The sequence below is a fragment of the Podarcis bocagei genome (genome assembly GCF_964188305.1).
Source record: "Podarcis bocagei genome assembly, chromosome: 4".
Taxonomy (NCBI): domain Eukaryota; kingdom Metazoa; phylum Chordata; class Lepidosauria; order Squamata; family Lacertidae; genus Podarcis; species Podarcis bocagei.
Window position 1 is genome coordinate 64,348,465 of NC_138128.1, and position 13,854 is coordinate 64,362,318.

Consider the following 13,854-nt stretch of genomic DNA (forward strand, 5'->3'; position numbering starts at 1 on the left):
ATTCTTCCTCCACTGGACCTGCTGCTGCCCAGCTACCTTGAGCTAAGCTATGGCTTCCCTTAGCATTAGGTGCAAAACTGTGGTTTGTTTCTCTCAAGCAAACCATGAGTAGTAAACCAAGAACAAAGTTTGATTACAGCTGGTGATTTGTCTGGAGCAAGACAAACCATGAACCCAGCTTGCATATAATTGACAGCGCAGCAACAGGACTGGAGGAGGAGGAAAAAGGTCACAATTTCCACTGTGAGGACCTGCACATTTGCATAAGCATGCTTAGCCATGATTTGGCTTCCCACTGCATGTGAACCAGGCTAATGTGGGTCGGCTTCACGCCCATCTTGTTGTGTTTCAGCCACTGCTTGTCCAATTTGATTCAGATGCAATAAAGAAGTTCTATTTTTGTTTGTAACTGTCTAGACTCAATGTTGAAAAAGCAAGCCAGAAATAATCAGCAGTTGAAGCGATTAGCGTGTGGTTTTTTAAAAAATATGCATGGGCCAGTTTCCAAAGATCTGCTCAGCGTGTGCCAAAAGTGCTTTAGATTTGTGTGTGTTCTTAACAGCAAGCGGCTTCTTTCCTATACTGCAAGACAAAAGAACTTTGAAGCTGAAGGTAGTTGCAAGTGGTTCAAGAAGTGGCATGGATACCTGTTGCAGAGAGGGAGGAAATCCACTTTGTGACCGTAAGTTCTTGAGCTATCTTAAAATTGTCCTTTGGGTCTCTAGCTATTTACATTCAAATAAACAATCAAGGACTATTATGGACTTACCTGTGAATATTTGCACGTACCAGCAAAACCTCAGTACTACGATCTTTATACCGGTAAGAAAGGAAGTCCTTCTCGATGTGAATTAATTTATCATATGGGTCCAGCAACAATCTTGCTAAGTCATTAGGATGACTACTAGCATTGATGTAGTCTTGACCAAACTCTACATGAATATATGCTTTCCTGCATAGAAAAGTATATTAATAGTATTGGGTAAACTATCCCAATAATGTGTTAAATATTTGATCAAGTGTGCTGTACTAATGCACTTTTTTCTTTGCATGTTTTTAGATTTCAATGACTAATGCTAAGAGAAAACCATAATTTTATATTTATGCTTGGATTATGCTGTGTTTGCATTTAGAAAAGCACAGTGAGAGTTAAAAAAATTATCCTAAACATTTATGCAAAAGTAAATCCCATGAAGATTTCAGTGGGGATTACTCTCTGGAAAGGTTATATAGGATCATATACCCAGGACTATGTTTCATTGAACTGAATGGGATTTACTTCTGAGGTAACATGAATATGTTTGCATTGTTAGTTAGTTAACAAACCATACATAAAACGTTATAATAAATGTTTTAACTTGTAATTAATTACCTGGCTTCAAGGAATGCGATTATAATACCCAACTCAGCTTCTCTGTTGGGTCTTCCCAGCAATAATGGTCTCAATGCATTTACAGTTCTCTGCAGAAAATGGCCAGACTGTAGCTATGAGAAAGCAGAATTGTTCAAAACATTTTAGGCCAGGTATTTATTCTATCCAATGAAGACACAAGCTGTGTTTTACTGAAGAGCATATGACTCACCAGGTATACCTTAATTAAATATAGCTACATTAGGAGGATACTGTCATCTCTACGTAAGAAAAAAAGGTTTTAAAAAACCAGAAGGTTCCACATTTCACTGATTGGGAACAGTGTTCATAGTGCTATCAAGTTCAATATATGCAGTGCTTTTTTCTGGGGGGATGCAGGGGTACGCATACCCCTAAACATTTTGTGAATCTTTGTACTTTTGCCCATTTACTGTATTTATTTCCCCCGATTTGAATTATAAAATGGTGATTTTCTTGAGTCAAAATGAGAGTACCCCTAAACATTTTTTATAGGGGAAAAAAGAACTGAATATGTCTTAGTGGAAAATTGCCAATGTGAAGCTCAATACAGTCACTTTTGACTTCAACACAGGGACTTCTAAAAAAAGGAGGGCATTGCTTATAAAGGAAGTCGAAAGTAAAAGTCAAGAAGGCCAAATCTCTCCAAGGCCAAGGGATAATGTTATTAAAAACTAGTAGAAGCTCAACTAGAATATATACTGCAAATCAGAAAAGGTATTACCAAGGCAAAAGAAGAAGAAGAAGAAGAAGAAGAAGTAGTAGTAGTAGTAGTAGTGGTAGTAGTAGTAGTAGTAGTAGTAGTCGTCGTCAGGGTAGTTAACAGAGTCAAGCAAGCTGTCAGAGGCAAGAAGGTACCTTTTAGAAAATGGGAGACTTTACCCAAATAAGGAGAACAAAAGGGAACCAGAACTTTAGAAAATAAACGCAAGCTAACAATAAAAGATGCAGAAGAAGAAGAGGATGAGGGAGGAGGAAAAAAATGTATTTCATGAACATACTGCTAAAAACATTAAAATTAACCCAAAAATATTTAAATACATTAGAAGAAGGAAACCAGCTAGGGAGGTGATTCAGCCTTGGATGACAAGGGAGTCAAAAGTGTGTTAAAGGGTGGGGGGAAGAGACAGCAGAGAAGCTGAAGGAATTCTTTGCATCTGCATTCATTGCAGAATACGTAGGACAGATCCCTGTGGTTGAACTAGGTTTCCTTACCATTTTATCTTTTCTTTCCTCATCTTCCCCTAAAATTGCATCTGTGAGACACAAAGTGCTATTCAGCCAAAATTTCTCATTTCCACCTATCAATTGTGCCTTCTCAAGCAGTTCTTTAGCTTGTCCATGTTTTTGTTCCAAGTTAGCTAGCACAGCTAGAAGATAAAGGCACCGCGATACAGTACAGTGGTCATTCATTTCCTAGAAAAAAATGTTATTTCAAGTGAATGAAATTGTAAGTTCAGTCTTACCAAAGAGCCAATTGTATTTAGAACAATTTAAAACAAACAAAATCGAGAAAGTGTAAAACGCATCTCCTAATCTTCTACAGGAGTTTATTAGGAGAAACTCAGATTAAAATGACTTTAATTTTCATGCTAATTTCTTTTAAATTTTTTTGCAAATTGCTGCAAAATATGGAGAATTGAAAAATGAGAAACTGAGAGAACCTTCCATTGCTACCTGGAAGGAAGGCCTAGGACTTCTCTAAGATTAAATTTGAATAAATAGTTCAAAAGAAGACAACTTGAAAGCTGGGAGGGAGCACTGAGGAAATCTTATGACTATGCCAGTGCATAGGGGACTGGATCACATTCCAGTCTGGGATTAATTTTCAAACTTACCTGAGTTGCATGGTGTGCTTCTGCAAGTAGTAGCCTTGCTGGCTGATATAAACCTAATTGCATGAGGACTTCAGCTTTTTCTATCCACAAGTAGGGGAAAGAAAGCCCACTTAATCCCTTTTCAGTCACAGGGTTCAGTTCCAAAATCTGTTTTTAAAAAGAAAGAGAATGACCCTAGAATTGCAATTCCATTTTAGTCAGCATTTAATTCTAAAATTGGTGAAAGGGATTTTGCTTTCCAACTCCTTTTAAAAAAATCTGAAATCTGTTGTAAAGCCTGATGAGAATTATTATTATTGTTATTTTATTATTTATACCCTGCCCTTCTGGCTGGGTTTCCCCAGCCACTCTGGGCAGCTCCCAACAGAATATTAAAAACACAATAAAACATCAAACACTTAAAACTTCCCTAAACAGAGTTGCCTTCAGATGTCTTCTAAAAGTCAGATAGTTGTTTATTTCCTTGACATCTGATGGGAGGGAATTTCACAGGGCGGGTGCCACCACCGAGAAGGCCCTCTGCCTGGTTCCCTATAACCTCACTTACCACAGTGAGGGAATCACCAGAAGGTCCTCAGAGCTGGACCTCAGTGTCTGGGCTGAATGATGGGGGTGGAGATGCTCCTTCAGGTATACTGGGCTGAGGCCATTTAGGGCTTTAAAGGTCAGCACCAACACTTTGAATTGTGCTCGGAAATGTACTGGGAGCCAATGTAGGTCTTTCAAGACCGGTGTTATGTGATCCTGGTGGCTGCTCCCAGTCACCAGTCTAGCTGTCTCATTCTGGATTAGTTGTAGTTTCCGGGTCACCTTCAAAGGTAGCCCCATGTACAGCGTATTGCAGAAGTCCAAGTGGGAGATAACTGGAGCATGCACCACTCTGGCAAGACGGTGGGCAGGTAGGGTCTCAGCCTGCTTACCAGTTGGAGCTGGTAGACAGCTGTCCTGGACACAGAATTTACCTGTGCCTCTATGGACAGCTGCGAGTCCAAAATGACTCCTATTCTGCACACCTGGTCCTTCAGGGGCACAGTTACCCCATTCAGGACCAGGGAGTTCCCTACCCCCGCCCCCCCAAACTGTACTTCTGTCTTGTCAGGATTCAACCTAAATCTGTTAGCCGCCATAAAGCCTGTGCGTAAGATAGTGCAAACGCCTCGAAAATCTGCAATACAGGAGGCAGAAATAAGAGTTGCATGGTGATAGGAAATGCAGTTCTAAAATAATGAAACAAGGTATGGGGTAGGTGAGTGAACAGCTGAGGAAGAAGCAGCTGAGGAAACCAACACCAGACAGGACAATAGGCCCAGAGGCGGGTGGGGATAGTGAAGATACTGGGCACTTTGACTCCAGAAAAATAACTGATGGAGAGAAGCAACCTGCTGGAGAGGCAGATCTTAAGGAAGAGACCTGAATCAAGGAAAATTCCAGCATAAAAATGGTATAGAATCTTGGGTCCAGTGGAGGACAAAGCAACAGGATTCTAGTTAAAGATGTGTGGTGCATCAACAATTACTCCCCTTTAATCAAATCAGCTACATTAGGAAATGCCCTTGTGAACACGTACTTTTTCTTAAGCGTGAATAATAAAAGGAAAAACTCAGAAAAGCCTTAAACTTCCATCTCTACAAGAGTCACCCATTTTCGCCCACTGGGCCAAGCAGCAATTAAGGGATATACTGCTAAAAATGGAAGCCATAGTTTACTGCATGGCATTCACTCAATTGACCTTGCTTCTAAAAACCATAAAGAGTTTAAAGGCAGCAAAATGCCTTCTCACTTTGATCTATTTGCAAAGTGAAAGTAAATTACCTTATCTTTTGCAGTAAACAATTTTTTACTAATATCAGATGGCTTTAAACTGGCAAATCTGGTTTCCTTCAGCTTGTTCTGTATGGCATTCTCCTTTTTAAATGCTATCTCTTGTCTAAACCTGAATCAGAGAAAGGAGAAGGGAGAACGATTTTACAAACAATAACAAGCACAACAACAATGAGGATCAACATGTCAACATGGAAAGTCGTTAGTGAGATGCCCACAGGGCCACATTAATCATTTTGTTAATGGGCATAGAATACCAGTAACTTAAATTCAGTTATACCAGCACAGTGCAAAAAGCTGCTGCTCTTAGAGGAAACAACTGTTATGCTTACACTGTAATACATCCAAATCCAGGGAACGATGGACCCACCTATAGAACCCTCTCGAAAAAGTTAAAGTCAGCTACTAAGGAGGGTGACTGGGGAGCTGGATGCAATACCCATGCACCCCCACTCCCCACCCCTATTAAATAGCTGACTAGTGGAATCTCAAACTTTATGAAAGGCTGCATGCAAATAGTCCCAGTTGCTCAACTGGAAATGGGGTGTTAGGTACGTACAGAATCCATGATGAACTTTTCAGATTACACACTTTGCTTCAGAAGATCATACCTTCCTTGTTCCATTTCATTGATGTACACTTCACCCACTGCCTTCTCATGATTAAATGCTGCTTGGCACAACTTTAAATCTAAACATATCCTGGAGAGCCTGTGAAAACAAAGGACACAATCCATACAAAATACAAATTACCTGTTGATAAGAAATGGTACTTTTGCACAATGAAGACTTGGCCCTAGTTCATTTGGAAATGTAACTGATTTTGTGCAATGTGCATTCTGGAAATATGTGGCAAGAAGGGGACCTGCATAAAGCTAGAACACAATGAAACCGAAGGGAAGCAATAGGATGTTAGGGATCCTATTCGGGATCAGTTAGGGATCCTGAATCAGGAATGGCTTGCTGCTAGTTATATTTAAAATCCCATTTCTATCAACAGATTTTTGAGGACTTAAAGTGCAAAACAGAACAGTCTGTTTGCATTGTCAATTAAACACAGCTTTAAAGTGGACATTTTAAAACTTGCACTTTCTGGTATGGAAAGATGTTCTGCAGAAGCAGTGTTGTTGTAGTTAATCTATTACACTTTGGTTCAAGTAATGCAGTATAGTTTCAAAGAAAAAGGCAAAAACTGTATATTCAGAGGCCGCTGCAGGCCTGGAAAACCCAGCTGTCATGTCTCCAAGACAAACAGTGGCTGCAGTGAGTGGAATTCAAAGGGGAGAAATGATGGGTGGAAGAGAAGTATTTTGCTCCATGCTGGAGTTCCCAGATCCCTTTGCTACACCAAGTGGTGAAAGTCAGTAAAGTGTTGGGTGGAGAGTTAAACAATACTCCCCCTTCCTCACCTATAAATCAATCCCCACAAGATCACTTTGCCTAAGAGCAAGAAGGGCTGGGATTCCTAGTCATGCTACAAGTATTAATGAAGAGAAAATACTTGTCATTAACAGTCTCAGATATCACTTCTTCTGAAATAGCAAGTTAATTAGACAGAGGTGGCATCTACACACAATTAAAAAAAAGTTCTGAAAATGCTTTTTTTTAAAAAAAGCATTTTAAAAAATACATTGAATACACTGAATTTTACATAAGGTTCACTATCACCATTTAGTGTCACATAATATATTGTGCTTAAAACACACTTCAAACATTTTATTTGCAACTGTATGGATGAGTCCTAACAGTGCTATCAGACAAAAAACCCAAATTCAAGGAGACTTGTGCGTGCATATATATATATATATACAAACCCACCCACACCCTCCTACTTTTATGTTTTTGATAGCAAAAAGCTTGGAACCTGAAACACTGAAATGTAGGCTACATAAAAATACAAATGCTAAAACTTTCATTTTCAGTCACAAACATGCCAAACACAGCCAATGAAAGTTCAAACTGCCTAGACCTATTTTTCTGTTTAACGTCTAAGATTTTTAATTCTCAAGCAATTATGCATACAAGCAATTTTTAGGCTTACTGTGGGTGCCATTTAGAAGGTGCAAGGGGGCACTTGCCTCTCCCTATGTTTCAGACCACGTATGATTACCTACATCAATATGAACACACATTATCCTGGTCCAGCACACTTGTTCTGCTGATCAACCAGGCATGGGAAACCAGTGGTCATACGGACGACAGCTCTCATCAACCTTGACAACAGACTATATTGGTTAAGATTCCCTAAAACTAGATCAAATCACTGCTCAAAGACTGATCCGCCAAAGACTGGATGACATCGATTTACAGCAAAATTATACGCTGGGGGGAGGTGTTTGTTCGCCCCAGAACATTGGTATCACTTTAACTTACTGCGTTCCATCATACCTCTCCTCCCTTTCGACTGTTGCCCATAGGCTGGCCTTCACCAAAGCGAGGTTTAACGTTTTTCCCTCCAATGTCCTGAGACATAGATTCTCAAAGGGCCAAGCCTCCGCCATGTGCGAATGTGATAAGGAGACGCCGGAGTCGCTTCAGCACATTATGTTCACTTGCCCCTTATTCAATGTGCCACGGGCAAATTTGTTGGGATCAATTATACAGAAACTAGAGGGTACCCCACCAAAATTCCACCTTGCCCAAATCTTGCAGGATAAGGATACCCATACGACCCTGAAAGTGGCTAGGTTCCTGGTCGCTGTCCTTACCCAAAAGCGTTGCCAAGGAGCACCACAAGCTAATTAAGGCGTAGTATGCCATTCCATCTCATAGTATTTTATTGTTATAGTAGTGTTTTAGCGGCTGTTTTTTCCCACGTGCACAAGCTGTTATTTATGTCTTGTTTTTATCTGTATGGGCCTACGGCCGTAATAAAATTATTATTATTGGTTAAGACTGATGGGAGTTGTAGCCATGACCGTGCTCTGCTAGTAATGGGTGAGATTCAACCTCCTTGAGATTCAGCTCATGCAGGGAACTTTGTGGGAATAACTTCTGGATCCATAAATCCATAATTTGTGGCACATCATAAAGTCCAGAAAGGGATTAATTTACACACCACAACCAAAAACAGATTTGAATTTATGAACGGCAGGGAAGTGAAATGTTTTACAGTGACTGCAGAATAATGGATACAAACCGAAGATGGTAGAGATCTGACAGACTTTTGCTTTCTACGACATCACGAGAAATGATCTCAGCCAGATGAAGAACTGGAACAGTCAAGTGAGTACATAAAATTGCCTGTAGCTCCTTAACTAAAAGGTCTAGGTAGTATAAGGTACGTGTCTGAAAATTAAAAGAATTGATGATGGAAAAGTTGTCAATACTTCTGTCTCAATTCTGCATTTTTAACGCTGAAAATGGGACAATGAAACAATGTTCTCGAATTTTATACATCAGGGAGTTGCTACACACAAATGTATACTTCGGACACATTGTCCTACCTTTTGAACCACTAAATATGCCATCTCTGTGGCAACCTGAAAATCAGCATGAAAAGAAACTTTCAACATTCTCATTAAAAATGGTTTTATCACAAAGCCAAATACGTAGGACATTTATACACAGGTAAAACTCAGGATACACAGAAAATACTATCTCTTCTTTTATGGGCGTGTGGAACTGAGCGATACAGTTCCCATGGAAGTGGTTTGCTCACGCAAACAACCCCTCTCTAGAATCAAGCTCAGGAAAAAATGGTTTTGCCTTCTTTGAAATAGAAGCTGGTCACATGCAGCACTGAACATTTGGCAGATGTTATGTCTCCAACTGAATCCACCGTGGTGTTCAGTTAGGTCACTCATCTCTACCCAATATATGTTGCCATAGCAAATCTGTTCCCTCCGACTCCAACAAGTCTTTCAAATTCATACAGATCTAAGAAGATAAGATAGTAGCCCCTACAAACCAAAATCTGGAAATGCTACTCACAGGTGCCAAAATGGTTTCCCTGTTCATAGCACAGCCACTTGAGTCCTGTTTAAAGGTATCTCTAATTTCATCAGGACATTCATAGCTAGCCCACTCCTCCACATTTGCGGGCAAGGCTTCACTTGGCCCTTTCTTCTTTGCTTTGTCTTTGGCCGACTGTGGCTGAAAAACAAGACTCTGCATTAAGGAAGTCTATTCCCCCTCCCCCCACTGAACATTAAAATGTATTAAAAGAAAATGTACCTGTTTAGCATCTTTTGAAGATTTGTCTTTTTTAGGAGGGCTTGTTGGTGAAGTCTGATTAGCAGAAGGCTTTGGAAAAAAGAGGGGGGAAAGGTAATTTTTATTACACCATAGAATAATAGTATTAATACAATATCCAGTGTTTTATATACGTACATACAGTTCTGCATCTGAAGCTATGTCTCACTCCACTGGATTTCACAAAGATCTGGATCATGGGCTCACATGGGCACTTGTGAATCCTACAGGTCAACCGCCATTAGTAGCATGGCATTGTCATGTCCTGCCGCACCTCCAACCACTTTTAGCTGGGTCACCTGGGCAGTGGGAGATGTTAGATCCTCTCCCGTTGGCCAGGGGGAAAGTTGAATTGGGTTCAGCTGCAGATTGGCCAATAGCAGCCAGACCAAGGGGTGGGCACTCATTAGGGGTGGGCCTGACTGAGTCCATCATAGGACTTCACTCAGGTCTACTCCCAGAGTATTTAAGGAAAGCCAACCCAAAACTTGGCATTTTTGTCTTTTGGATCCCTCACCCTCCCTATAATTAAGCTGTTATCTACCCATCATGGAGCAGTGTGTATTTATGACCTTGCTATGGATAATGATTCGTCACCGTATTTGGGAGCAGGGAGGAATTTGTCCTTTAGGTCAACTGGCTGACCTGGGGGTTTCGCCTACCTCGTAGCAATTGCCACAACTATTATGGATGTGGCGTTAAGTCTTAGAGGGGAGGTTGTAAGCCTCTGCCTGCCCTTCTAAGGGAATGAGGTATCCCATTAAAGGGTTCCTGGAGCAGGTGCTCCTTCTAGATGCCCAGTTGGCAGCTAGGACCATAGCACTCCTCAAAGGCATTCTCAGTGGGGCAGCCGATATTTGATGTATGTCATAGGACTCCCTCACCAACAGTTTGACTCCTGGGAAGACTCAGCCAACAGGCGGGTTGGCTGATATAGGTTATCCCTTTCGCCTGAGCCAATGCCATTTGCATCTGTAATCAATGAAGTTATGGCCTAATTTAAACCAAAAACGTATGTTGTCACGAGTGGTCATTTAACAGGGGGTGGGGGTGGGGGTGGGGGTGGCGGGTCACAATGCCTGGGCATGCAATCTGTTTCACTGGATTGGGATGCATAGGGAGTTAAAGAAAAGGAGATTTACAGAATTCTTACTTAATAATTAATTACAGGGATAACCGTTCAGAAGTAAACCATTTTCTTTGGGCGGGAAAGTATGTTTTTTTATATAGAAGAGTGCCTTACTTGTTTTGCATCTTTGTTTTGTTTTGCATCTTTTTTGCTTTTCGATTTGGGACTCGTTTGCTGAGTTGGTGAAACTTTCCCCATTGTCTTTAAAAAGGTTCCCGCTGCTGCCAGTGACACCTGAGCAAAAACAATTGCATTTGTTTTTAGTCGGGGAAGGAAACCTACAAAAGGCTGAGTTATTTGCAGCCAAATGCAGAAAATGAAAGAATTAAGACAACTGGGTAGGTTTTAGAGGTTTACGGATGGTAGTGATCTCCTTTACTTTTATAAAGAGCAAACCTACACAGATGCGAGTTAATAGCCTTGGATCCTAAAACTGGTTAACTTACAGAAATTCATAGAAGAGTTTCTTGTCTTACTCAACCCTCACCCTATATCTGCAGCAACCTACTGAACCATGAGGGATGGAGAACGAGGGGGATATACTGCAGAGAGGAGAGCATGGGAAACATACAATATACTTTCATCAAAACCTATATTGTAATAATCTTACTTCTTTTTTGCAAATAAACTTTTCATTACATTCTTGAAAGAAAAATACAACATCAAAGCACCATGATTTACACATGCAGTGGTACCTTGGTTCTCAAACTCAATCCATTCAAGAAGTCATTTTGACTTCCGAAATGTTCGAAAACCAAGGCACAGCTTCTGATTGGTGCAGGTGTCCTGGAAACAATAGCTGACAGCTGCATTGGACATTCCATTTCTGAAAAGTGTTCGAAAACCGGAACACTTACTTCTAGGTTTTCGGCGTCTGAGAACCAAGGTGTTTGAGTACCAAGGTGTTTGAGAACCAAGGTACAACTGACAAGACAGGAAAATTGGCTTCCAGGTGGAGAAATCAAAATTAGAAACTGAACTGTTAGAACCCAATACTAAGAATTTGTCAAGAATGTATAACTTGTTGCTGAAATGGAATACACAAGATGAAACAGTTAAATCAGCTATGAGCAAGTGGGCACAGGACATTGGTCATAACATTATGTTTGCGGACTGGGAACGGTTATGGACCACCGGTATAAAATTTACGGCATGTAATGCCTTAAAGGAAAATATTATGAAAATGATTTATAGGTGGTACATGACCCCGGTCAAGCTAGCAAAATCTATCCTTTGCCTGACAATAAGTGTTGGAAGTGTAAAGAAACTGAAGGTACTTTCTATCACCTTTGGTGGACGTGCCCGAAGATTAAGGCTTTCTGGGAAATGATATATAATGAAATGAAAAAAGTACTTAAATGTACTTTCCCTAAGAAACCAGAGGCCTTTCTCTTGGGCATGGTCGGCCAATTGGTGTTAAAGAAAGATAGAACTTTTTTTATGTATGCTACCACAGCAGCAAGAATACTCATCGCAAAGCATTGGAAGACTCAAGATCTACCTACTCTGGAAGAATGGCAGATGAAGGTGATGGACTATATGACATTGGCTGAAATGACTGGCAGAATCCGTGATCAGGGGAAAGAGACGGCGGAAGAAGATTGGAAGAAATTTAAAAGCTATCTTAAGAAATATTATAAAATTGATGAATGCTAAAATGTTGAGGTTTTCAGAAAGTAAAGGAGATTACAGCGACAAAGATTAAGTAAAAGAAAAGAATAAAGAAGGAACATATTTGATAAAATTAGGTTTAGGATTTGCTGAAATAATTTTGGAAATTGGGATGTAGAAAGGGGAGGTTTGGGGGAGTCAGAGAAGTTAGGGTTATGAAAAAAAGGATATGAAATTATACATGTTTGTTTGTATTTTTTTATTGTTTGTATTGTCTATAAATTTTTTTGTAAAACTAATAAAAAATATTTAAAAAAGAGAACCAAGGTACAACTGTATATGGATGAGCATACTTTGAGAATTATACAGAATAAGGATAGAAAAATAAAGTAAAAAGTTGTTATAATAATCTTACTTTTCATACAATCTATGTGATTGAGGGGAATGCCAGCCAACAGTTTATAGATAAGCTGGCATATTGACACAGTACATCAACACACCATACTTTTTATTATTTTCTTACCTGCCAAATGCGCATCACAAAAGCATATGCCATCAAACAGTGCTGCTCGTGAAAAGGCGAACTATGTCCGGAAATGACTGCCATTACCGTGTGAGCTCTAAACAAAGCTTCTATCTGCCTTATACTTCTTAAATCCTCGATGGCAATACGGTCATTACAATCTGTGGTCAGAAATAACAATAAAGCAAACGTAACCACATTCTTTCATACGAACAAAGTCCAAAATCCACACTAGGTCAATACTTTTACCAGGCAACCAAAGTGTCACAAACTTGTGAACAAGCTTCAGAACTCATGATCAGGATATTAAGCAAAATGGGGGCATGGGGAGGAGCTGGCTTGGGGTGGAAGCGTTAAGTTTGTATTTAGCCACAATTTTAACATGGATTATGTTCACCTAGGTAGGTTTTTTTTACATCTAGTGACGCTAGAATGAAGAAACACATCTCATTCGCCATTACTTTAAAATAAAAAATGTAGCAGTTCTCTAGATCTGTCTGCAGTAAACTACACAGGATATTCATGGTAGAGAGTTTGTATTTATCTTCATTTTAAAAGGAGAAGCCATGCAAGCTAAAACCTATAAATTTAATATAAAAAGTACTGTTCAGAAGCCTAAACTAAAATATGTCCTCAGGGTCAAAGAGAAAGTTCTACAGGTTACTAAAATATCAGAATACACTGGAAAGGCAAACTCTAAAATAACTTATTATTTTAGATTTATTTAAAGACATACCTTCTTCTTCAGGGCTTTTTCGGAGAGGTTTCAGGTACAATAATATATATACTGCCCAGTCCAGGTGTTTAATAGCTTCACTAAGAGGAAACTGATTGGAGTACAGCCATTCTGCAAATGCTATTAGATTATCAACTTTCTTTAATGAATATTCTTTTTTCTGTATAAAAACAGGGAATGCATTCTTAACCTAGTTGTTCTTGATAATGAATGAATGAATCTTTATTGCTAAAAGCTATTAAGCCATCACAATTGGTCACAATGTGAGAATACAAATAATTGATTTAAAACTGAACAATATCAGCAAAGCAAACATACAAAAATGTAAAAATCACTCTTGCCTAGGTTAAGCACTCCACATCTCCTGATACTTTGTCTTGGTGCCTAGCTCACAACTTATTTGCAGCCCAGACATATTTTGCATCCTGTGCAGTAGTAAATACATTATTGCCAGCCAGCAAAATAGAGATTTGCTCAAGGGGAGTTCGGTTGGAAAGAGAGCAGTTGTTCTTGAAAAATATGTTTTATTTCCTTTCAGACCAAAAGAATAAGTTTAAATATGCAACCAGGAATGCATTGATCTCAGGCAAACTAGGGAACTTGTATGTCCACA

General features: G+C 39.6%; 1 protein-coding gene across 2 annotated transcripts in view; it reads right to left on the reverse strand.

Moving 5' to 3' along the window:
• Nucleotides 1-13,854, reverse strand: part of CFAP46 (cilia and flagella associated protein 46) — an 87,184-nt gene that overhangs the window by 28,364 nt on the left and 44,966 nt on the right. For both annotated transcript variants that reach the window (XM_081189441.1, XM_081189440.1), the window contains exons 29-40: nucleotides 13,242-13,401; nucleotides 12,506-12,666; nucleotides 10,486-10,605; nucleotides 9,225-9,293; nucleotides 8,982-9,143; nucleotides 8,188-8,336; nucleotides 5,661-5,759; nucleotides 5,041-5,161; nucleotides 3,229-3,375; nucleotides 2,606-2,806; nucleotides 1,373-1,485; nucleotides 770-952 (exon numbers count right to left, since the gene is read on the reverse strand). In XM_081189441.1, the coding sequence (XP_081045567.1) occupies nucleotides 770-952; nucleotides 1,373-1,485; nucleotides 2,606-2,806; nucleotides 3,229-3,375; nucleotides 5,041-5,161; nucleotides 5,661-5,759; nucleotides 8,188-8,336; nucleotides 8,982-9,143; nucleotides 9,225-9,293; nucleotides 10,486-10,605; nucleotides 12,506-12,666; nucleotides 13,242-13,401 (1,685 nt within the window). The remainder of the gene's footprint in view (nucleotides 1-769; nucleotides 953-1,372; nucleotides 1,486-2,605; nucleotides 2,807-3,228; nucleotides 3,376-5,040; nucleotides 5,162-5,660; nucleotides 5,760-8,187; nucleotides 8,337-8,981; nucleotides 9,144-9,224; nucleotides 9,294-10,485; nucleotides 10,606-12,505; nucleotides 12,667-13,241; nucleotides 13,402-13,854) is intronic.